Below are 24,701 nucleotides of genomic sequence, written 5' to 3'. Positions count from 1 at the left end.
CTAGGACAGGGGTCAGCAAACGTTTTCCGCAGGGGGCCGGTCCACTGTCCCTCAGACCTTGTGGGGGGGGGCAGACTATTTCTTTGCGGGGGGGATGAACGAATTCCTATGCCCCACAAATAACCCAGAGATACATTTTAAATAAAAGCACACATTCCACTCATGTAAAAACACGCTGATTCCCAGACCGTCCGTGGACCGGATTCAGAAGATGATTGGGCCAGATCCGGCCCCTGGGCCTTAGTCTGCCTACCCATGGCCTAGGGCTTGCTGATCAGAAGGTCGGCGGTTCGAATCCCCGTGGCGGGGTGAGCTCCCGTTGCTTGGTCCCTGCTCCTGCCCACCTAGCAGTTCGAAAGCACGTCAAAGTGCAAGTAGATAAATAGGTACCGCTCCGGCGGGAAGGTAAACGGCGTTTCCGTGTGCTGCTTTGGTTCGCCAGAAGCGGCTTAGTCCTGCTGGCCACATGACCCGGAAGCTGTGCGCCGGCTCCCTCGGCCAATAAAGCGAGATGAGCGCTGCAATCCCAGAGTTGGCCACGACTGGACCTAATGGTCCCTTTACCTTTACCTTCTCTTGAGTCAAACCATTGTTCCACACAGCTTAGGGTTGTTCCTTCTGCTGCACCAACTGGAAGTGGCTGTCATGGGTTTCAGCCTGGAGGTGCCCTTGGGAACTGAAATTGGGACCGTCATATATATATATATATATATATATATATATATATATATATATATAAAATATTTTTATTAAATTTTCAACAATAACACACAATAACCAACACAATAACAACCACAAAGAAAATTGTACACAAAAACAATGTCAAATCCATAAAATGGGATTCTGTGAACCCTGTGACTCCCCCCGCCCCCGTTCCTTAAGTTTTCTACATTCCAAGCAGGCGCTCTACCACTTAACAACGATGCTTCCCAATTCCAACGGACTTTCAGTATCGCTTAGGGCTGTGTCACATTCTGTTCCCACAGTGGCTGACCAGATGTCCTAATGAGAAGCCATCAAGCAGGATCTGAGACCCTGTGGCTTCTAGCAACCAGTATTCAGAAGCATTGTTGCCTCTGACTGTGCAAGCAGAGCAGAGCCATTGATGATCTCCTCCATGAATTTGTTTAATCCTCTTATAGGTTGGCGGTCATCATCTTGTAGGTGTGAGTTCCATAGTTTAACTCTGCGTGGAAAAGTCATTTCTTTTATCTGCCACAAATCTTCCAGCATTCAGCTTTATTAGATCTCCCTCCTGTTAGGTGGAGGGGGAGAAAAACGTTTCTCTATCCATTTTCCCCATGCCACATATAATTTTATCATGGCACTTCTTCGCTTTCGTAAACTAAAAAGTCACAAAAGTTGCTACATTTCCGTGTTGGGGAGTCATTTCACCCCTTGATCATTTCGGTTGCCCTTGTCTGAACTTTCCCCAGCTCTATGAAACTGAGAGCAGAGAGCCAGGTAAGAATTGCACCTTAGCTTCCTGCTCACCCAATTTCTCAGCAGCCCACCTTCCTTCTCTCATGAAGGAGGGTCTCCATATCTCAGGCAACCTTCTGCAAAGGTTCGGGGGGCTGATGCACCAAGCGCTGCCTTCTAGCAGCACCTCCACCTCCCTGTCCGCGAGAACACGTGGGTGACTCGCTCCCGTATCTGCCTCGTTCTCACCCCATAGACGATGGGGTTGAGCATGGGGGGCACAATGACGTAGAGGTTGGCCAGCAGGATGTGGATGCAGCTGGGGATGTTGTGGCCAAAGCGGTGGGTGAGGAAGGAGAAGAAGGCAGGCATGTAGAACATCAGGATGATGCAGATGTGGGAGCCGCAGGTGCGGAGAGACTTGAGGCGGGCCTCCTTGGAGGAGAGCTGGAAGACGGCCCTGAGGATCAAGCCGTACGACAAGGCAATGAGCACCACGTCCACCCCTGAGGACAGGAGGGTCGTCGTGAAGCCGTACCAGATGTTGATGGTGATGTCTCCACAGGCCAGGCGGGCAATGCCCATATGTTCGCAGTAGGTGTGCTGCATGGTGCTGTGGCCGCAGTAGGGCAGCCTCTTGAGGAGGAAGATGGGTGGGGACATGATGAACAGCCCCCTGACCACGGCCGCCAGGGCTACCTTCCCAATCACCGATGGGGTCAGGATGGCCATGTAGCGCAGCGGGTCGCAGATGGCGACGTAGCGGTCAAAGGCCATGGCCAGCAGGATGGTGGACTCCGCGATGAAGCTGAAGTGGGTGAAGAACATCTGGGCAATGCAGGCGTCGAAGGAGATCTTCCTGGAGCCGAACCAGAAGATGGCCAGCATCTCGGGCACAGTGACTGTGGACAGCAGGAGGTCCGACACAGAGAGCATGGCCAGGAAGAGGCACATGGGCTGGCGAAGGCTGTGGTCCGTGGCAATGAGGAAGAGGAGGAACGAGTTCCCCAGGAGGGCCACAACGTACATGAGGCAGAAGGGGACAGAAATCCACACGTGGGATTCCTCCATGCCAGGGATGCCGGTCAGGACAAATGTGACGGGGTCAAAGCTGCTGTCATTGAGAGCAGCCATGATGATGGGAGGTGAAAGGTCTTCTCCGCTGGTGTTTCCTGCTCCTAGGGAGAGAGAAAGATTACAAAATCAATAGCCTGCAGGACCACTTCAAGGAAGTAATAGCACCACTGGAGTGTAAGCAGTAACAGTGGGAAAGAGAAGCAGCACCTTGAAGGTGTGTGTGTGTGTGTGTGTGTGTGTGTGTGTGTGTGTGTGTGTGTGTGTAATGCAAATCTTTAAATCTGTGTTAAATTTGAATGAATTTGTTGTGAATTTCTTAACAAAACTAGAAAACTAATAAAAATTATTTGGTAAAAAAAAAGGTAACAGCACTCCTGTATTCTGCCTTGGTGAGGCCCCACCTGGACTCTGGTGTCCAGTTCTGGGCACCCCAGTTTCAGAAGGATATTTTCAAGCTGTGCAGAGGAGGGCAACCAGATGATCCAAGGTCTGGAGACCAAGCCTCATGAGGAACGGTTCAGGGAGTTGGAGATGTTTAGCCTGGAAAAAAAGGAGACTAAAAGGTGATAAGAAAGCCATCTTCAAATATCTGAAGGGCTATCACATGGAGCAAGCTTGGCTTTTTGCTGTTCTGGAGGGCAGGACTCAAACTAATGGATCCAAATGACAAGAAAGGATATTCTGGCTAAACATTTGGAAGAACTTTTTGACTGTAAAAGCCTTTTGGCGGTGGAATGGGCTCCCTTGGGAGGTTGTGGACTCTCATTCTTTGGTGGCTTTTAAGGTCTGTATAGTTAAAGCTTTGGTTTTCCCAGTAGTGATGTATGGAAGTGAGAGCTGGACCATAAAGAAGGCTGATAGCCGAAGAACTGATGCTTTTGAATTATGGTGCTGGAGGAGACTCTTGAGAGTCCCATGGACTGCAAGACGATCAGACCTCTCCATTCTGAAGGAAATCAGCCCTGAGTGCTCACTGGGAGGACAGATCCTGAAGCTGAGGCTCCAATACTTTGGCCACCTCATGAGAAGAGAAGACTCTCTGGAAAAGACCCTGATGTTGGGAAAGATGGAGGGCACAAGGAGAAGGGGATGACAATGGACGAGATGGTGGGACAGTGTTCTCGAAGCTACCAGCATGAGTTTGACCAAACCGCAGGAGGCAGTGGAAGACAGGAGTGCCTGGCGTGCTCTGGTCCATGGGGTCACGAAGAGTCGGACATGGCTAAACGACTAAACAACAACAACAATGCAGAGGTTGGATGGTCACCCTCATTGCAGGGGGTCAGACTAAATGACCCTTGGTGTCCCTTTCAACCCTACAATTCTATGATTCTGTTATTTTGTTTCAGCAAGCCGAATTGGTACATCTGTGGGAAGCCAGTATGAAGAGTTCCCTGATCCTGATTGTCCAGAGCTCCAACAAGGGTTTGTTTAATAGCTGCCAGCGTTGGTCTCGCCTTTGACCTTTTTCACACCTCTGGGCTCTCTTGGTGCTTGGCACTTCCCCATCTGCTGCTTCTGGCCCCAGTGATAGACACAGACACAGCCTGTTGTTACAGCAGGAGGCAGAGGCAGCCTTTGGGCAAGCCTTTTGGAAGGGAGGGAGGGAGGGAGGGAGGGATGTCCAGAAATTAGAAACACAAGACGCATTTAGGTGTTCAGTTCCCTGCACAGCTTTTAAAAATGATTAACGAAATAATTATTTGGGTGCCCCAGGCTGTTCTAGACTTGTCCTGGAAACAGGGCAAAGGAACAAGTTCTGCACTCCCTGCCCTCTTACCCCCAGTCGCTGAGAGACACAAAGAATAAATCCTAGGAGCATTATAAGCCTCCCTGGGGGCCCCATGTTGTCGTCTTGGCCTGCTTCTCTGTGCGGCATCTAGCTGGGTCTCTTTGGCCTGTTTCAGCTGCCGGAGCTTCTCATGCAAGTAAGACAAACTCTGCTTTCTCGGTGAATTCAGCCAGGCTTGAGTCCAGTCCTTCACTCTACCCAGTGCCAGAAGGTGGCTTTGAATAGGTCTCCCCATAGCTCAGGAAGAATCCCATAATTGCACGTGACAAACAATGATATTTCATGGTCCTACATTCCGTTCCCAGGGCCACGCACAGAGTGTCCTCATCAGTTGGCAGCAGAGCCACGACGGGAAGGATCTTGGTGCCTCTGCACTGTCATTGCTTGGTGGGTGGCCTTCACGGCCAAGTGGGGATCTGAACCCTGGTGTCCCAGGTCCCTGTCTCTCAGGGCCAAGCATTGTCTGCTCCCCATCTCGGGCCAGTCATCCGCTCTCCTCCAAACATAGGAATCTAGGAAGCTGACTGATAGGGAGTCAGCCTCTTGGTCCATCTAGCTTAGGGGAGTCCAACGCACAGCCCAAGGGTCACAGGCGGCCCTCAAGGCCTTTCTGTGGCCCTCAGCAACATTTGGTGCCTTTCCCAAACCGGTATGCAAGGCACTGGGCTTTGGGAAGGAAATATGAGAGCTCTGCCAGCGTCCTGGGACCTCCACTATGCCTGACAGAAAAACTGAGCCACATCCCTTCCCTTGCAGGGTTGCAGTGAGGATAGAACAAGCCCGAGGAGCAGCTGTTTAAGCACCTTGGGTTTTCTGGGCATGAAAGCGAAGCAACAAGCAGGACTTACTTTCAGGGTGGCTGCTCTTGAGTTCTCAGGGACTCTCCTTTGTGAGTGAAGGCCAGGTGGCTCGCCTTGAGCAGCAGGAGGTGAGGAAAATGCCTTTGCTAGGAAGAGAATGGGCTGGGGAAGGAAGTGGCACTGGTCTCAATGCTTCCGGACTGGGAATTCCAGCAAGGGGGGGGGGCGTGCTACGGGGAGCTCCCAGCTGCAGTGGGCCATCCAGGCTCCGAATTAAAGATTAACAGGACCTGTCTGAGCTCTTTCCTTCCTGCCTGCTGCTTTGGCGTTCGCATGCCAAGGGATGGGAGTCCTCTGCAGTGCCATGGAAACCTCTGCCCGCCCACCCCCACCCTCGCCTTTCCCTGTCCGTGCCAGCCCCTTCTCCCTAAGACTGCCAGCAGAGCCCTTTGCGATGGAGGGAGAGAGGAGAACAATCTGCTACCTGCTGCCGAGGACTGGCGAAAGAGGCGCAGCCTGCTTAGCAACTGGGAAAGGGAGTGCCAGGTGAAGGGGACGTCCAGGCAGGATACCTGCATAAGAACCTAGGAGGAACCTAGGGGGCCAATGGTTCATCTAGTTCCAGTACTCTGTTCTCAAAGTAACCAGGGTTCCCCCCCTCCCACTGGAACTCAGTTCAGGCCCCTCTCAGGTGGGTGCCATTGCCGTTATAAGAGAACAAGGGAGATGAAATATACTCAGAGTTGCAAAGTGATTTCATGCTCTTTATTCAGCTCATAGTGGTGAGGAGGAATGAATAAAAGTCCCCTCAAAGTATCTGCTTTATATACATTATTTACACAATGGGCTGCACATGATTGGTTAATTCTGGAATTCTACTGTAAGCCAATCAGGTTGTGGATTCACTTATATCTGGAGCATGATTGGGTGGTTCCTGCCAACCAATCATACGGCTGCATTGTTCTTGGACCAATCAGACTGCTGCATTCTGAATCCTATTGTTCTAGGACCAATCAGACTGCTGCAATTTGGATCCTATTGTTCTAGGACCAATCAGACTGCTGCAGTTTGGATCCTATTCAACTCAGTACATAACAGAAGTTCATGGTGAGTTCCAGCAGCTCTTTTTCTGGGAAAATTGCACAGGCAGTAACCAAGGAGTTGTCCCCAGTGGGAAGCCCTCAGACAGGATTCAAGAGATCTCTCCCTTTCTGCGTTTTCCAGCAACTGCCCTTCAGAAGCATCACTGCCTTCAACCATCAATAGCCCTTTCCACCTCCATGAATTTTGAAATGTGGTTGTGAAGAAGAGCAGAGGTCAGAGAGAGAGAGAGAGAGAGAGAGAGAGAGAGAGAGAGAGAGAGCGCAGAGAGAGTTATTGGCACGGGGTGATGGCAGGGTCATGCACTGCCTTTGAGGGGTGCTGAGTCCCTGCAGGTCCTGAATTTTCTGGGACGCGCCCCTTCATCATTGCCCAGGGAGCTTCTCTTGAGTGCCACCTGTGTCTGCAGAACAGACACCATTCTGAGCATAGGTCAGCAAACCTTTTCAGCAGGGGGCCAGTCCACTGTCCCTCAGACCTTGACGGGGGGGGCAGACTATATTTTGGGGGATGAACGAATTCCTATGCCCCACAAATAACCCAGAGATGCATTTTAAATAAAAGCACGCATTCTACTCATGTAAAAACACGCTGGTTCCCGGACCATGCACTGGCCGGATTCAGAAGGCAATTGGGCTGGATCCGGCCCCCGGGCCTTAGTTTGCCTACCCATGGCCTAGGATATGCAGTGTGGCGAACAGAGCTATTAGAAAAATGATCTCATAAGACCAAGGGGACAAGAGGACAAAAGGACCATGACCATTTTCATGCTATTGGGCATGATTTTATTGTACAAATGAATAATGAAGCAGACAGATGCGCCTTCAGCATATAATATGGTCTGGCTTGTATGAATGTATCTTATCATCATCATAATTTTTGACCCATTACAATTTGACTCCTTCAGAGAAACAGTTAGTAATGAAATTACTGGTGGAGTCTCCTTCTTTGGTAATGAAATTACTGGTGGAGTCTCCTTCTTTGGAGGTCTTTAAGCAGAGGCTTGACAACCATATGTCAGGAGTGCTCTGATGGTGTTTCCTGCTTGGCAGGGGGTTGGACTCGATGGCCCTTGTGGTCTCTTCCAACTCTATGATTCTATGATTCTATGAAATAGCTGCAATAATAAGAGAAAACCAGTGGGTTATAATTTATCCAATTCAGATCTGAAGCGGGTTTCATGTATATGCAAAAATTCGTTTATGGTGTCTCATTATCCTGCATTTTGTTGATTTTTTAATGTTGATATTAGTTGTAGCTTTTGCATTTTAAGCTGTCTTTCTATTGACAATTCCACCAAAAATTCAGCAAAAAACCCAATTGTAATAAAAAGGATGTGGTGGTTTGATACTGCAGATTGAGCAACATCCCAATTAAATTTCATTTCATTTACAGTATTTTATAAAATTTACACAGTGCTTGATTGTAAACAACAACAACTACAGGCAAAAATAAAATAACTGAACACGTACCTGGAATCCTCAGCGCCACTTCCCAGGCCGCCAGAGCAGCTGAACCAGGCACTCACGGATCTGCTTCGTTTTCACCCCATAGACAATGGGGTTCAGCATAGGGGGCACAGTGACAAAGACGTTGGCCAGCAGGATGTGAGCAGGGCGAGGGATGCTGTTGGCTGCAAACCTGTACGCGAAGATGGAGAAGAAGGCTGGGACATAAAACATCAGGATGACACAGACATGGGAGCCACAGGTCCCCAGGGCTTTGGCCGGGCGTCCCTGGACGGGAGGCAGAAGACGGCACGGAGGATCAAAGCATACAAAATGGCGATCAAAACCGTGTCGACCCCCGTGGTCAAGAGAGCCACAGTCAGTCCATACCAGATGTTGAGCGTGATATCGGCGCAGGCCAGCCTAACGATGCCCATGTGCTCACAGAAGGTGTGGGAAATGACGTTGCGGCCGCAGAAGGGCAGCCGCAGTAGGAGGAAGGTCAAGGAGGCCATCAGGCAGAAGGCCCTCACCACTGCAGCCACCAAGATCCTCACAATCCACGAGGGTGTCAGCACAGTGGTGTAGCGCAGCGGGTCGCAGATGGCAACGTACCGGTCATATGCCATTGCCAGGAGAATGGCCGACTCGGCTACGAAAAGGAAGTGGATGATGAACATCTGGGTGACGCAGGACCCAAAGGCGATCTCCTGGGCATGGAACCAGAAGATGCTGAGGGTCTTGGGCATGGTGGTGGTGCACAGTGTCACGTCGGCCACGGCCAGCATGGCCAGGAAGAGGAACATGGGCTCGTGGAGGCTGTGCTCCTTGGCGATGACGAAGAGGAGGAGGCCGTTGCCCAGGAGAGCGAGGAGATACATGAAGCAGAAGGGAATGGAGATCCACATCTGAGATTCCTCCAGGCCTTCCACGCCAACCAGGATGCACTTGGCGATGGTGAAGCTGGAGCGATTGACAGCTGCCATCGTGGGGAGACGTTTCTCTCTTGATGGCCCTGTGAAAATGGGAGGAAGTGCAAGCATCAGCCAGGTGAGCAGCCACTGCCCCCCCCCCCCCGCCCAGCAGCATCCAGCGCATGATCTGTACTCACACATTCACACATTCTGCTCCCACCCAGGTCCTCCCACTATTGAGCTGTGAGTCGGCTGAGGTACGTTGGGAGGTCTGAGGCAGAGGAGACGGCAGAATGCCCCCTTGCTCAACCTTCCATTAGGTGCCGTGTGTGGTATGTGACATAAGCAGTCAAATACAGCATTTCCTGTTTGCCTAGACTGGACTCACAGGGGGGATGTTGCTCCAGCCAGGAGGACTTCCTGTTACACCTGGTCTGGAGCATCCTTCCTTTGCATGTGACCAGGTAGGTGGACGTGACCCTTCCAGACCCCACAATCTTCCATCATGTTGCCTCTTCCTCATATTTGCTCTAAACTAAAAAGTCACAAATCCTCCTGCCACCTTTCCAAATATGGGAAGTTGTTGCCACATCTCCCGGATCATTTTTTTCACCCCTTTCTGGACCTTTTCCAACTTTGCAACCTTGTTTTCGAGGGGAGGCGTCCGGATCTCTACACCCTGTGGCATTTGCAAAGTAAATTCATAAAATGGCATTACAATAGCGTCCCCTTTATTTCCAACCCTTTCCTAATTAATCCTGGCATGGGCTGCGGAGCTCATACCTTTGATCCAGGCACTCTGTTTGGATAAGAAACAGATGAGAAGTGCACTTACGGCAAGTGCAGAACCCAAAGAAAAACAATATAAACTCAAACCAGTTCCTTGGTGCAGATGGCCTACTGAGTTGACCCAGGAAAGCTCTGGGTGGGGCTGGGCTTTTCCTGTTCTTCATAGCTGCCCTGCTTACACAGAGGGGACTGGACAGCTGGCAGACAGTCTTCATGAGTCCAAACTCCTGAGGTCCAGCTAAACTGACAGCATCTGTGTTATCTCCCGCTTGGACTACTGCAGTGCGCTCTACGTGGGGCTACCTTTGAACGTGACTCGGAAACTGCAACTGATCCAGAATGCAGCAGCTAGACTGGTGACTGGGAACGGTCGCCGAGACCACATAACAACAGTCTTGAAAGACCTACATTGGCTCCCAGTATGTTTCCGAGCACAATTCAAAGTGTTGGTGCTGACCTTTAAAGCCCTGAACGGCCTCGGTCCAGTAGACCTGAAGGAGCGTCTCCACCCCCATAGTTCTGCCCAGATACTGAGGTCCAGCTCCGAGGGCCTTCTGGCAGTTCCCTCACTGCAAGAAGCCAAGTTACAGGGAACCAGGCAGAGGGCCTTCTCGGTGGTGGTGCCTGCCCTGTGGAACGCCGTCCCATCAGATGTCAAGGCAATAAACAACTACTTTACTTTTAAAAGACAACTGAAGGTGGCCCTGTTTAGGGAAGCTTTTAATGTCTGATGCTGTATTGTTTTTAGTATTTTAGTATTCCTGGGGTTTCCAGCAACTGGCACTCAGGAGCATTGCTGCTTCTGAGGGTGCCTAAGAGCCATTTATAGCCCTCCCCTCCTCCATGAATTTGCCTAATCTTCTTTTAAGGCCATCTAGGCAGGAGGCCATCACTACCTCTTGTGAGAGGGAGATAAGAAGGAATTCCTCTTAACTTCCCTGAATCCTCACCATCTTCTATCCTGCCAATGCCCGTCCACTGGGAGTGTTTGCCTGCTTGCTCTTGCCAGGCGGTTCTGTCATTCCCCTTACCTCAGTCACCAAAAAGGTCGTGCAATGTCTTCCTGCTTTTAGCAAGCATAAGGCAATAAACAGTCCGATCCGGGGACTTTGCAGCCCTGATGGAAGATAGACCTCAAAGCGGCTTCTCCAGAGCATTTCATGAGAAGGCAGCCACTGAAGGTCAGCAAACGGGGGAAATTTATATGTCTTCTTCCTCCTCCCTACCTCAGAGTCCCAGGAGAGGACCTGCAGACAGCAGAAGTCCAGAGGGAGAGAGTCGGTTGCAGTAAATGAAAGGGCAGGGACATCATTTATCCCGAGAGCTTCAGGGCTGAGCAGGGATTTCAGTAGCAACTCCTATGTTCAAAAGCATCCCTACTCACTCTCCCCAGTTCTGCAAGTGAAGTCCAGAGCTACAGAACTGCTAGGTTCAGTTATTTTCTTATTGCACACTAACACTTCTCTGCTTTAAAGGGGGGGGGGTGAGCCAAGGTTCAGCTCCAGTTTCTGCTGCTTTCAAAACTGTGAGGAATACCAAGTTAAGGGTCAGAATTCAATCACGCACCAAGACCTCACACCCTCCCTCTTGGCCAGGTTTAGTAAAGGTAAAGGTACCCTGACCATTAGGTTCAGTTGCGGATGACTCTGGGGTTGCGGCGCTCATCTCGCTTTATTGGCCGAGGGAGCCGGCGTACAGCTTCCGGGTCATGTGGCCAGCATGACTAAGCCGCTTCTGGCAAACCAGAGCAGCGCACAGAAACGCCGTTTACCTTCCCTCCGGAGCGGTACCTATTTATCTACTTGCGCTGATGTGCTTTCAAACTGCTAGGTTGGCAGGAGCAAGGACCGAGCAACGGGAGCTCACCCCGTTGTGGGGATTCGAACCGTGACCTTCTGATCAGCAAGTCCTAGGCTCTGTGGTTTAACCCACGGCACCCGCGTCCCTTGGCCAGGTTTGGGTTGTAGCAATTCCTTCTGGGAGACAGAGCACCTTGTATACACTAGCCGGATCAGGACATTTTATTGCCCCCATCTTAGATGGGGCCAGGTTGGTGTGGGGCATCTGAACCTGGGAAAGCCAAGTCTTTCCTGGTGGGGGCCCCATAATGTCACCTCCTAAGCAAAGGGCAGGACAGAAGGACCTTGCCTGCTCTTCCACCATCTCCCAGCTTCCATGGACTTGCATTCTTGCCAATCTGGCACTCCCCAATACTCTCCTATCTTTTGGAGCTGCCACATTCAAGCTTGCTTTGTAGCCCAACAGCTTGCAAATTTGTCACGCATTCTGCCACATGCGCACACCTGAGATGTGGCCAAATCTCCTTCCCACTTGATAGAACGATGCAGTTGCCCAAACCACAGGAGAGCAGGAGGGCGGCCCTTGGGCAGAGTGCTGGAACCAGTTAGATCCCGTCAGATCTGGATGGTGGCATTGGTAGTGTACATAATTCCACGTGTCAATTTATGGCTATCAATAAAATTTTGGACCCACCTACCACCTGCTAGCTTCACAACCTGAAGTGTTGACATAAGCACTATCTCAACAAGGAAACACTATTTATTGATTAGGGACAATCCCAGAAATGACTATAAATTAGCGGTTTGGTCTCCAGTTCCACAAGGCAACATCGGCGGACTGTGGAGAAGATGGGTGCACCAACTTCAAGGTCCCTGCTCTTCCTCCTCATCCATGGCATCTGTGTGGCCAGCATGAGCGCTACCATGAGCATTACCACAGAAAGTGAGGTAAGGAGAGGGTCCCATGGGTCATGGCAACAGGGACAAGGGGAGAGAGGAGACACAATAGCCAGAAAACAGGAAGGAGGCTGGAGACACAGATCTGCTTGCTCTGTGCTGGAGCCAAAGCTGTGACTGATGGGGAGCAAGATTCTTTGAGGTGTTAATGCTGAGGTTCCCCCCCCCTCCATCTTATACTCAGGTTGTATACATGTTTAAATAAAACCATATTTCCTAAAGACCCCACTGTCTCCACTGACCATTCTAAGGAGACCGAATTTAGCTAAGCAACTGGAACCCCCTGGAGTCTTTCACTGCTCAGAGGTGCTGTGTAAAAATAAACTAGAAGGTCTTAAAGCATCTAAGATTCTAAAACAAAAACGCTGCATGAACATGCAAGGTTTAAAAAGAAACCTGCAGTCCAGTAAGAAGTTCTTAGGAAGCCCTTCCTCACATCCTACTTTGGAAAAAGACACTGGGTGGTAGTCAACTAAAGGAATCCATGAGCAGAACTCCTCCCACTTGCACATTGGGACTTCCTCCCCTATTCTCTCCCCCTGGGTGCCCCACATCATCCCCAGATATGCTCTGGAGTGTTGAAGGAACCCCCAGAACAGATTTAGGGGGTGCAGAGGGGGAGGGAAGAGGAGAAGTCCCATTGTACAGCAGTAGATGTTCTCAATGCCACATTGACCACCTTCTGTCATGTGTCATCATCACTGCCTTGCCACCCTGATCCATCCTCTGGCAATCTCCTGATTAGACTACCGCAATGTGCTGTGCGTGGGCTTCCCTTTGAAGACTGCTCAGAAACTTGAAATAACTTCCCATGTGGTGTTTGTGTTTTCCTCTGGTAGACAATGGTTACAGAAGCCCCATTTCCGAGCGTCTTTTCCCGACTGCCCAGCTGGAAAGCGACATCTACCGCTGCCACCCAGGTAGGAAACAATCTTGCTGTTCAATGGCGATGTGTCTTACCTGAGGGCACAGAAAGATGGGTTGATGCTGATGAGGTTCTGCCTTGAACTCTCATGAGAGTCAAGCGGAATCAGAAGACATGGGCAGATAATTTTGGAAACGGTGAGCGGGGAACGAGAATGCCTGTCTTTCACAGGTTGAGTAGCATTGGTGAAATCAAGAAAAAAACACTCTTGGTGGTTTCTGCAAACAAACCACCTCGGTTTCGCTTTGGGACAGCAAAAGCCACAGGTTGCTGGGAATCACAGGTGTGGGGAAACCTCTGCTTGTAGGCTTCCTGTTGGGGCCCCTGGTTGGCCACTGGGAGAAGAACAGGGTGCTGTGCTCAGGGGGCCAAATGCCCTAGGCCAGCTGCAGAACTCCTTGGGTGTTCTTACCCTTGCCCTCCTTGCTCTTGCAGCTGGTCTCACGTGTCAATGGCTCTGTGGACGATCGCGGGGTATGCCAGTGCTCCGTGTTCCTGCCAGAAGACGCTTTCCCTGCCCAGAAGGTGGAGGCGCTCGAAAAGCTGGCGGGGTCGCTCTCGGAGAGGTTCAACAATGAGCTTTCCAAGGTAAAGGAGGACTTGGTTTTAGGAATGCAGGCCTTGGGCCTTCTTAACCACTAAATGCCAAGAAATTGGTATTCCATTCCCAATGAAATGTAGGAGGATGTGGTGCCGTGTATATGATCAACACATTGTATCTTGAGCCCTGCATTGCAGGGGGTTGGGCTAGATGACCCTTGGGGTTCCTTCCAACTCTACAATTATATGATTCTATGATTAGCTAATAAAGCAAAACCTGCCGCTGGGCATGACTTGCAGTTCTTTTCTCATATTCATATTTCCTGAGTTAATGTATCATTTGTTCATTCCTTGCCCATACCTGCCCCCAGATCTGCCCCAAACAAGACCATATTCTAGGGATGAAATAAGTTATGCAAGTCAGCTAAAGGCAAAGGGACTCCTGACCATTAGGTCCAGTCGTGGCCGACTCTGGGGTTGCGGCGCTCATCTCACTTTACTGGCCGAGGGAGCCGGCATACAGCTTCCGGGTCATGTGGCCAGCATGACTAAGCCGCTTCTGGCGAACCAGAGCAGCGCACGGAAACGCCGTTTACCTTCCCGCCGGAGCGGTACCTATTTATCTACTTGCACTTTGACGTGCTTTCGAACTGCTAGGTTGGCAGGAGCTGGGACTGAACAATGGGAGCTCACCCCATCATGGGAATTCAAACCGCCGACCTTCTGATCGGCAAGTCCTAGGCTCTGTGGTTTAACCCACAGCGCCACCCGCGTCCCTAATTATGCAAGTCAAGTAGTTGGTTATTAAGATTAAGACAGCTTTTCTGGAGCAAGGGCGGCAGTCTGGAGCAGTTGTCACTCAAAACAAGACTGAATAGGTCAACTCTACGATCCCACCAGGACCCCTCTTTCTTTTGGAGAAACATCTGCCTCTTTTTGGAAGCAGGCCTCTCTTCTCCTCTCCTTCCAAATTTCCTCCATCCTCACCTTGACCACTCTTCAATTGCTTTCATGACTTTTTACCTTATCAAGTTTGCCAGTCTTGCTTAGCCTTGAACACCAGAGCAAAAGCAGCTCTCCTCATGTGAAATCCTGAGAAAAGAAGGAGGGAGCTGCTTCAGTTTAAGAGTGGGAGGAGAACATGAATGGGCCAGTTCAGTAAAGGGGCGCTCATCAGTTCCTTCCCTTCTCTCCCTGCCTGGCTTCTCCTCCTCCCTTGTCCTGTAGGTGACCGAGTATATGAAGATTGTGGATGTCTATGGCCATAAGCTCTTCAACCTCACACAACGGGTGGAGGAGATGCACAAGAGCCAATCCTCCTACACGGAGCTGGATTTCGAGGTCCTGAAGCTGGAGATCCAGGAGATGGAGAGTCTCGTGGTTCAGTTGAAGGCCTCCATGGGAGAGAGCAATGTGGTGGTCCAACAGCTCTATGTGGAGGTGAGGCTGGATCAGACAGACAGACAGATGGAGAGGTTTTATCTTTTGTGAAATATAAAAAAACCCCAATAGAGCATAGAATTTTTAAAAAATAAAATAAAAAGGCACATAATAGAAAGGCAGAAGGACATCAGTGTGTCTGCATTAATTCAGGTTGTCCCTGAGTTGACAAAGGGGGTTGCCAGTGAGGAATGGCCAGGAGACAGAGACAGGAGTTGCAGCCCAACAATATCAGGAGGGCAGCATGTTGGTCACCAGATCTGTATCCTTCCTTTTCTCTTCAGATTAAGAACATGAGCCTGATGGTGGCTCATCTGGAGAATCTGGACAAGAACAATGTCCTGGCCATCCGACGGGAGATCCTGGCCCTGAAGCAACGGCTGAAGGAATGTGAAGAGCCAGGCTCTGGTCAACTGGTTCCACCAGGTCAGCAGGGCTTCTAAGACAGTCCGTGGGAGACAGTGGAGGCCCTCAGCACTGCTTGGGACTTTGGGGTGGGGGAAGCCTGAGGATTGGAGCACATTCATTGGTCTCGTATGGCTGGTTTCTAGCTGCTTCCACAGTTCTTGGGTCATTGCATACCTAACTAAATCCTCCCCACCATAAACCATGGGTGAAGAGCCTCTTCACAATTTCCTGGAATTTGCAAAGTGACAAAGTGTGCGTTGAACGAGCAGCTAATGGGAAGACATGCAAACCAGGGCAAATGATCCTGCACCATAAATAGGTTGTTTGAAGTTCTACATGGCGGAAGCATAATGTATGTGTCTGCAAGGATCTGGGCCTGTCATAGGGCATGATGGGCTTCCTTCGTGGAGTGGAAAGAAGAGAGTCAGCATGAAGTGGGGGAAAAGGTGCAGGAAGTATGGGATGTTTGAGGTTTTTGACCAGTAATGCTGCCTTTCCTGTAAAGCGAGTTTCTTTTGGTTCCTTATTAAATGAGTTGCAATGACTTTGTCATTCCTATAAAAGCTGTTAACCTCTGAATGGCAGTAGAAACACCCTTTCCACCAGCTCAGAAGATTGCCTAGCTGGTGGGGTTTTCTCCAGCTCAATTGCATTGACTTAATCAGAAGAGTCTTGAAAACAGACTTCTTAAACCCAAGCAGACTTTTACCCTAAACCACAATGTGAAGGCTTAATGTTTCTCTCACCATGTTCATGTCTCCCAGTAGTTTCAAATCATCTTCTCTTTCTCTGTTTGGTTCTAGGCTTCTGCAACCACAGTGGCCTTGTTAACATCAGCAAGCCACACCTCCACAGCTGGAACTGGAGAGGGTCTGGCTACCGGTATGGTGTCTGGGGCAAAGGCTACTCTCCAGGCAGCCCTACAAGTGAAGCCTATTGGGTGGCCCCCATGTATGATGAAAGGAACATGCAGACAATTGATCTTTACTCATCCTATGAAAACCTATTATTTTATGCACCATCCAAGAGACTTAGTCTATCTGGGCAAGGAAGTGGAGCAACAGTATACAAGAATTTCCTGTACTTTAATTACTACAACACCAATCAGATGTATAAATTAGAATTGAACTCTAACACTGTGGTTTTGAAAAGCACGATCACAGGGGCTGCCTACAACAACCGCTTTTCCTATGCAGGGACGGCTTGGCAAGATATAGACTTGGTTGTGGATGAAAGTGGGTTGTGGGCCATTTATTCCACAGAGGCAAACACAGGGAACATCGTGATTAGCAAGATAAACGAGGACACCCTCCAGATGCAGAAGACCTGGTTCACACGGCAGTACAAGCCATCTGTGACAAGTGCCTTCATCATCTGCGGAGTCCTGTACGTCACTCGGTCTCTGAACACACAGCAAGAGGAGATCTTCTATACATTTGACACAAACACGGGGAAGGAGGGCCGGATTAGCATAGTGCTGGAGAAGCCTTTTGGTACAGTGCGGGGGGTTGACTACCACCCAACAGACCGCAAACTCTATCTGTACAATGATGGCTTCTTGGTTTCTTACAACCTGGTGTTCCAGCTAGCCTCTCCATGAAGGAAACACTACAGTTCTATGATTCTTAGCTTCCTTTTCTTTGCAATCTTCTCTGCTGACCAATCATGTCCATGATTACAATTAAAAAAACAATCTAACAAGTGAAATGTGGATGTAAAATTGGATCAAATAAAAGTCCATTGTAACTGCAAAGATTAATGGTGTGTGTGTCCTTCAGGCATTGCAATCATTGGGTCAACGAGTGTCAGTGTAGGCTGAGTCAAAAGTAAGTCCTGTTGAGTACACTGGGGTTTATTCCCACGTATGTGGGTTGAGGATGACAGCCTAGTTACATCTTGCTAGCTTGAGCAGAATCTTAGGTTTCAGAGCATGTACAGAGTTCCATGCAACACAAAGGTATTGAGAGAGACAGCATCTTTGGACTCCAGTTAGATGTTTCCTGGAAGAAAAGGTCCACGATTAAAGCCTCACAAATTTATGGGAATATGAGACTAGATGAATCTGGCCTTTTTACCAAGACAGACTGTGGTTTTGTCCAATGGGGAGTCACACCTGATTTCTGATGTAAACAGTCTATGCAGCCATGCTAAGAGGCTACCTCTACTTTCCTAACGACACTGCAATTATGTTTGAAAGGTGGCCAGTTAGCATTTGTGAGCAAAAAGCGGGGAAGCATATCTAGAAACAAAACACTGAACAGCTATCTACAGTGGTACCTCAGGTTAAGTACTTAATTTGTTCCGGAGGTCCGTACTTAACCTGAAACTGTTCTTAACCTGAAGCACCACTTTAGCTAATGGGGCCTCCTGCTGCCGCCGCACGATTTCTGTTCTCATCCTGAAGCAAAGTTCTTAACGTGAAGCACTATTTCTGGGTTAGCGGAGTCTGTAACCTGAAGTGTATGTAACTTGAAGCGTATGTAACAGTATGTAAACCACTGTATTCGTGGTTTATGGCCACGGTGTGTAAATCCCAGATGCTCTAGGTGGCAGTCTTCAGCTACATTTGAATACATGGGTGTCAGCGCTGCCTCAGGTCCTAGCTCACAGAGGACCAACGCCAGTTGCTCTTTATAAACAAAAGTCTTTATTGTGGTTCATTGTTGGTTTGACATCCGTGGCGTGCAGTGCTACGTCTGAGTCCTTAGACCGGCGAAGCTCCGTCTGACTCCTCCCCTCCCCTACACCAGTTCAAGACCCGAGCTTTGCTCCACCTCTTCCTCTCCTCCTTCTGCTCCTTTCTCCTCCGGGTCCTCCTGTCCTCTGGGGTTACCTCCTTCCTACTTTCTTCGGAGGCGGATTCTTCTGACTCCTCCCCACCCTTCCGGCGGGCTTTAGGACCTGGCTCCCAATCCGGGTTTTCTGCTGGCCCGCACGCCTCCACATTTGAACTTGGCGCGCGCGCCCAGCCGCCTACTTTCCTCCTAACGGCTACACTGCTCCCCTCACTGCTTTCTTCTTCAGGGAGGCTGGCCGGACCTGCTCTCCCCTCCGCCCCTCCACTCTCTGACGGAGGCGTGGTCAGTCCAGCCTCACTCTCTCCTCCTGAGGAGGCTCTTGTTTTAATCCTTGGGATTCTTCCCCCCCCCCCCGCTACGCTCTGGTGGGGAAGCTACCCCTGATTTCCAGCTGCCGCTTGGAGACTCCCCACTGGCCCCCCTTGCCCTGCCTTTGGGGGCCCCCTTCTGGGAATCCTCTGATTCGCTGGAGAGACTCATGGAATCTCTCTGATCACTGGCATACCCTCCTGAACTCCCCTCAGATTGTTCCCCTTCGCTCTCCATCTCCTCCTTCCCCTGTGGCTCAGCCCCTGAGCCCATGACAATGGGTTTGTCATAGGAACCCTCTACCACCATCAGAACTCCCTACTTTCAGGTGGGGGGGTGAGTTATGAGACCCAAGAGAGATGGGAGAGATAAGCAGCCAGCTGGAAGAGGAGGCAGGAGGAATCCAGTGCTAGCGAAGGAGAGTGAGACACCTCAGGGGAAAAGCTTGAGAGCTGGCAGAAATGGGGGTGAGAGGTGAGGGCAGAAGAGACGGAGGGTAATTGGGGAGGAAGGGTGGAAAGGGCGAACAGGGACCCGGAAGAGAGAAGGGGGGAGGGTGGCAGTAAAGGAACTGCAACCCACAAAGCAGTATCTAAGGAGATGGTTTGGCAGGCTCTGTCTCGAAGGCTAAGTAGCAAAGCAGGATAGTGACCCTGGATCACAGAATTGTAGAGTTGGAAGGCACCCCAAGGGTCATGTAGTCCAACCCCCTACAATGCCGGAATCTCAGCTCAAACATCCATGATAGATGGCCATCAAACCTCTGCTTAAAATCCTGCAAGAAAGGAGAGTCCACCATCTTCTGGTGGAGATCGTTCTACTGTCCAACAGCTCCTCTTACCCTCAGAAGGCTCTTCCTGATGTTTAGTTGGGATTTCCTTTCTTGCAATTTGAAGCCACTGGTTTGTGACAGCCCTTGAGATATTTGAAGGTGGACATCAGAGCAGGTGTAGTTCTTGGGATGCCCATATTATATGCCTGCCCAGATGAATGACTGCCTGGGGTTCCTTGAGTTCTGTCATGGGCAAAAGGTAGGTGCAAATGTAATAAAATATTAATTGCTGCATTGAATCACAGTTATAATTCTGCTTCTGGGTGATAAGCAACCGCTCATCAGCCCTGGCGTGGAAAGGGCTTGCAGAAGCAGAAGTATGAACTTTGTAGCCGGTCATCATAAATCTTCTATTGCAACAAGACAATGGGTGGGGAAGCTGCTATGGCCTGACCCTGGGAGATCCATCCTTCACATGGGTGTGGCAGCCTTTTCAGAAAATGGATCTTGTCTCTTGAGTCCTTTTGACTAAACCTGCTGGAACTGAAGCTAGGAACTTCTGCTCCTCCACCCAAATGTAAGGTAAAGGGACCCCTGACCATTAGGTCCAGTCGTGGCCGACTCTGGGGTTGCGGTGCTCATCTCGCTTTACTGGCTGAGGGAGCTGGTGTACAGCTTCTGGGTCATGTGGCCAGCAGGACTAAGCCACTTCTGGCGAACCAGAGCAGTGCACAGAAACCCCATTTACCTTCCCACTAGAGCGGTACCTATGTATCTACTTGCACTTTGACGTGCTTTCGAATTGCTAGGTTGGCAGGAGCTGGGATGGAGCAATGGGAGCTCACCCTGTTGCAGGGATTCGAACCGCCAACCTTACGATCGGCAAGTCCTAGGCTCTGTGGTTTAGACCACAGCGCCACCCACGTCCAAATGTAGTCCTACCCAAATAAACTGCCTTGCTGGGGGGTCTTTTAAACAGAAAGGCAGGAAACAAACTACTGTGGAGGCTGCAGTGACAGAGCCCTGCCAAGCTGATGCAAGGATCGGCAGCACTGCTGTCCGCTAAAGGAGTACCCCTGTGCCCCCCATAGGCTTTGCTTGTCCATCAATACAAGCCCACACTCTTGTCTGAAACCCAAGTAAAACCAGTAGCACTCTGGCCCCCTGGGCATCGGCCCACTTGGAGAACTAGGGAGCGTGAGTAGCACATCCCTGGCTGAAATCCCAGCTCAGCCCTGAGGTTCTCCCTTTTCACTTATGATAACCGACTTTATTCCTCTGGAGTCTAATTGGCTCCCCTCCTGGGACTCTGAGGTAGGGAAGGGGAGGACACATAAACTTCCACTGTTTGCTGCTCTGGCTAATGCTTCCTATGGCTTCTTCTGAGGTGGTCTGGAGAAGCCACTTGGTGGTCCATCTTGGGTCTAATAACTCAGATTTTTCACCAGTTTGACAGGACAGCAATGTCCCAGTTCTGACTGTATATTGCCTTGGGATTGCCAAAAATGGATAAACAGCACATACCTGACTGCAGGAAAGGAAATGCCATGTAGTCCCTGACTGGTCGTTTCTACCAGGGAGCGCTTCGTGGTCTGAAGATCAGCACCAGAACTGGACTGAGGGCAGAGGAGGTGGTTCCCCTGCACACGGCCCTGATCCGAGGAGGGGCAAAATTGAGAAGACCCACCGCTGAGTGGATTCATTTTGGGGCGCCAAATATTGGCCTCACTCAGAGTGCCATACTACCAAAGATCACCCAAGTCCACCCCTGACCAGCACAAAGAAGGAAAGAGACCCACAGCTGGGTCTTGGTGAGTTGTTTGCTCTCCATGTCTGGGTTCCCGGCTAGAACAGGAATACCTGAATGGCTGGGGGGGGGGGCAGAAGAGCCTGCGAGGAAAGCAGGGGGCAAGGAGGGGCATAAAAGCAGAGGGTGGGGTAGAGGAGGGAGGGCCCAGAAAACCCAACACTGTCATATTTGTTTTCAAAAGAGGAAGCTTCCTATAAGTGAAGAGATTGCTAAAAAGGAAGCTGGGGGGGGGAAAGAAGGAAGGAAGGAAGGAAGGAAGGAAGGAAGGAAGGAAGGAAGGAAGGAAGGAAGGAAGTTATTGGGGGATGGGGCGGGAGAAGACAGAGTACTGAATCAATGTTGGAACTGCTGGCCAGGAAATCTGTCAAGCAGCTTGTGGAACTGGACAGAAGAAGTCAGTCTACCCTAATAAATAAAAATAAAAATAAAAAAATTGTCCAGTAGCACCTTAGAGACCAGCTAAGTAGTTCTGGGTACAGTGGTACCTCGGGTTACATACGCTTCAGGTTACAGACTCCGCTAACCCAGAAATAGTACCTCAGGTTAAGAACTTTGCTTCAGAATGAGAACAGAAATTCTCATTCAGGATGAGAACAGAAATCGTGCTCTGGTGGCGCAGCAGGAGGCCCCATTAGCTAAAGTGGTGCTTCAGAACGGACCTCCGGAATGAATTAAGTACTTAACCCGAGGTACCACTGTATAAGCTTTCGTGTGCATGCACACTTCTTATACCCATAGCTTATACCCAGAACTACTTAGTATTCTCTAAGGTGCTTCTGGACAATTTTTTAATTTTTTAATTTATTTTGACTGCGTCAGACCAACACAGCTACCTACCTGAGTCTGCCCGAAGTATGGAAGGGAAAGTGAGTCCTGATTTGTAGGTGCACATTTTATGTGCCCCCTAAATTTGATGAAGGGGAGTAGCCAGCAGCCCAGCTGAGGATTCAGGAACCAACCGGTCATTGGAAGCTCTTTCTAATCTGACGTTCTTATGAGGCATGGCAATCGGATGGGATCAGCTTTTTCTAAGGGCACCCTAGGAAAATGCCCTCCCTAGAGTGACCTCAGCATGGCGCTTTGCAGTTTAATGGGGCTGTTCTCCAGTCATCTCTGCTCCAATAAATCTTGGCAGAATCACAGCTTGACACTGGGAGGAGTTGGGTGGGAGCAGGTGTGTGATTGTGTGTGTGATTGTAAATGTGTGTCCACAGAGCATCCACTAGCTTCTTCCTGGATGGAGGAAGCCAGTGGCTGCTAACTGGGCTGGCCCTGGCAATTCCTCCCGTTTTCACAGGGGTGCCAAGAGAGAAGCTTCCCCACACCTTGGCGGCTGCCAATCGCTCCAGCTTCACCATCACCAAGTGCCTCTTTCGTTCCTCTAAGCCAGCTGGAAGATTTTGAGAAGTCATGTCTGCCATGTCCCCTTCCAATCACACAGGCACCAGCCCTTCTTTCTTTATCCTGGTGGGCATCCCAGGCAAAGAGGATCTCCACCTCTGGATCTCCATCCCCTTCTTCCTGATGTACCTGGTGGCCCTTTCAGGGAATTCTGGCCTCCTCTTGATCATCGCCACTGAGCGCAGCCTCCACCAGCCCATGTACCTCTTCCTTTCCCTTCTGGCGGGGGCCGATCTCATGCTCACCACCACTACGGTGCCCAAAATGCTCGACATCTTCTGGGCGGATGCCGGGGAGATCCCCTTCGCCGCCTGCATTGCCCAGACTTCCCTGCTCGTTTTCCTTTTCGTTTCAGAGTCGGCCGTCTTGCTGGCCATGGCATTTGACCGCTATGTTGCCATCTGCATGCCGCTCAGGTACGCCACGGTATTGACGCCTCGGCTGATGGTCCGGATGGGGGTTGCTGGGGTGGTCCGCAGCTGCTGCACAGCCATCCCCTTTGCCTTCCTCTTGAAGAGGTTGCCATATTGCAAGACGAACGTAATTCCCCACACGTACTGCGAGCACATGGCTGTGGCCGCTCTCTCCTGCGGAGACATCACCGCCAACAACATCTACGGGTTAGCCGTCTCTCTCCTGTCTACGGGGCTGGATGTGGTACTCATTGCGGTCTCCTACGTCCTGATCCTAAGGTCCATCTTCCAGATGCCGTCTAGAGATGCCCGGGGAAAGGCACTCAGCACCTGTGGCTCCCATGTCTGCGTCATCCTCATGTTCTACACCCCAGCTTACTTCACCATCTTGGCGCACCGCTTTGGCCGGAACATCCCCCGGTACGTCCACATCCTCTTGGCCAACATGTACCTGCTTCTTCCACCCATGTTGAACCCCATCATTTATGGGGTGAAAACCAAGGAGATTCGGGAGCAGGCAGTTCTCCTCTTCTCCCAAATTGGGAAGAGGTGCTGAATGCTGGCTCTTAGCTGAGGAGTGGAACCGAGAACCAACTTCTTGCTGAAGGTTGACCTGAAGTCGGAACTCTTGGCTGCTCCTGTGGGCACATTTGGGAAAATTGCCATGGGCACCACTGTAACTATTATATCTTTGCTCTGTGTGATTCTTAAAGTTCTTTTATTTATTTTTTTTATAAATATTTTTAATTGCAAATTTCAAACAAAGAAAAATCACCAAACATTTACAATCCCTTCACCAAGAAATAACAAACAAAGAAAAATATACATAAACAAAAACATAAATCTAAAATAAAAAAACATCATGACTGTTCATAACATATTTTTGCATACCTAACTGGACTTCCTCACATCTCCCTTCCATGCATTCTCAATAATAAAGTTATAAACAGCAATTTATTACCTTGTTTCAGTTCTTAATTTATACTTCTCAAATATTATATCTCAAACTTCAAATAATTTTTGTCCAATACTTATTAGTTTAGTTCAAATATAATATTACTTCAGATTTCATTTTCTTAAACATCACTTAGTCTCATATATCTTTCAGCTAAGTTGCTGGTACCATGCTCTTTTCAATCGTGCAATTTCTTAACATTCATACAGTTTATGCTGTTTTTGTAAATAGTCCTTAAATTTTTTCCAGTCCTCTTCCATTGTCTCTTCTCCCAAGTCTCGGATTCTGCCAGTCATTTCGGCCAACTCCATATAGTCTATCAGTTGCGTCTGCCATTCTTCCAGTGTGGGCAAATCTTGTGTTTTCCAATATTTTGCAATTCTTAAAGTTCTTTTAATGTTTAAAATATATTTCAGTAAAAAACCGGAGGCATTCCTTTTAGGTTTAATTACAAATGATATTCCCGAAAATCAAAGGAAAGTATTCCTTTATGCAACAACAGCTGCCAGGATGCTTATAGCAAAAAACTGGAAAGGGAGAAAAATTCCATCAGTGAAAGATTGGCAAATTAAATTTTGTGAATACATAAATCTGGCAAGACTCACAGCATACATAAGGGGACAATCGGACCAGAAATTATTAAAAGAATGGGGTTGTGCTAAAGAGTATATGACAAAACATTGTTCTGGAGTTAGTATATTGGTATGTAATGAATGATGCTTTACAGGGTTAAAGAAAAAGAAAAATGGTGTAAAAAAAAAGTACAAAGGTGGAAGTAATCTAATTAGACACAACAATATAGTAAGAGTAAATTTTTTGAGGTCTTAGAAC

At 49.5% G+C, this 24,701-nt stretch overlaps 3 protein-coding genes across 3 annotated transcripts; 2 read left to right on the top strand and 1 right to left on the bottom strand.

Moving 5' to 3' along the window:
• Window positions 1-868: 868 nt before the first annotated feature.
• LOC310705819 (uncharacterized protein) lies at window positions 869-8,649 on the bottom strand. The gene is given in 4 exon segments (XM_083500642.1): window positions 869-2,600; window positions 4,280-4,288; window positions 7,676-7,918; window positions 7,921-8,649. Coding segments are annotated over 4 exon segments (1,959 nt in total). The 5' UTR covers window positions 8,627-8,649; the 3' UTR covers window positions 869-1,599.
• A 3,321-nt stretch (window positions 8,650-11,970) lies between these two features.
• LOC310705196 (olfactomedin-4-like) lies at window positions 11,971-17,150 on the top strand. Its single transcript, XM_083499754.1, has 6 exons — window positions 11,971-12,090; window positions 12,939-13,019; window positions 13,460-13,612; window positions 14,792-15,004; window positions 15,289-15,430; window positions 16,216-17,150. The coding sequence occupies exons 1-6, from the start codon at window positions 11,992-11,994 to the stop codon at window positions 17,010-17,012; spliced, it is 1,485 nt and encodes a 494-aa protein (XP_083355880.1). The 5' UTR covers window positions 11,971-11,991; the 3' UTR covers window positions 17,013-17,150.
• Window positions 17,151-22,511: 5,361 nt separating this feature from the next.
• On the top strand, window positions 22,512-23,610 carry LOC310705297 (olfactory receptor 52Z1P-like; the record flags this gene model as incomplete). Its single annotated transcript, XM_083499927.1, has 1 exon — window positions 22,512-23,610. The coding sequence occupies one exon, from the start codon at window positions 22,512-22,514 to the stop codon at window positions 23,469-23,471; it is 960 nt and encodes a 319-aa protein (XP_083356053.1). The 3' UTR covers window positions 23,472-23,610.
• Window positions 23,611-24,701: the final 1,091 nt, after the last annotated feature.

Source organism: Podarcis liolepis (genome assembly GCF_965112155.1).
Source record: "Podarcis liolepis genome assembly, chromosome: 4".
In the NCBI taxonomy this organism is placed as follows: Eukaryota; Metazoa; Chordata; class Lepidosauria; order Squamata; family Lacertidae; genus Podarcis; species Podarcis liolepis.
This window is presented reverse-complemented; position numbering and strand designations above follow the sequence as displayed.

Bases quoted from the DNA above. Each gene is read 5' to 3' on its own strand.
- LOC310705196 (XM_083499754.1), top strand. From the start codon at position 11,992: ATGGGTGCACCAACTTCAAGGTCCCTGCTCTTCCTCCTCATCCATGGC. The intron at 13,020-13,459 runs GTAGGAAACAAT...TTGCTCTTGCAG, and splicing joins CATCTACCGCTGCCACCCAG to CTGGTCTCACGTGTCAATGG. The intron at 15,431-16,215 runs GTCAGCAGGGCT...GTTTGGTTCTAG, and splicing joins TGGTCAACTGGTTCCACCAG to GCTTCTGCAACCACAGTGGC.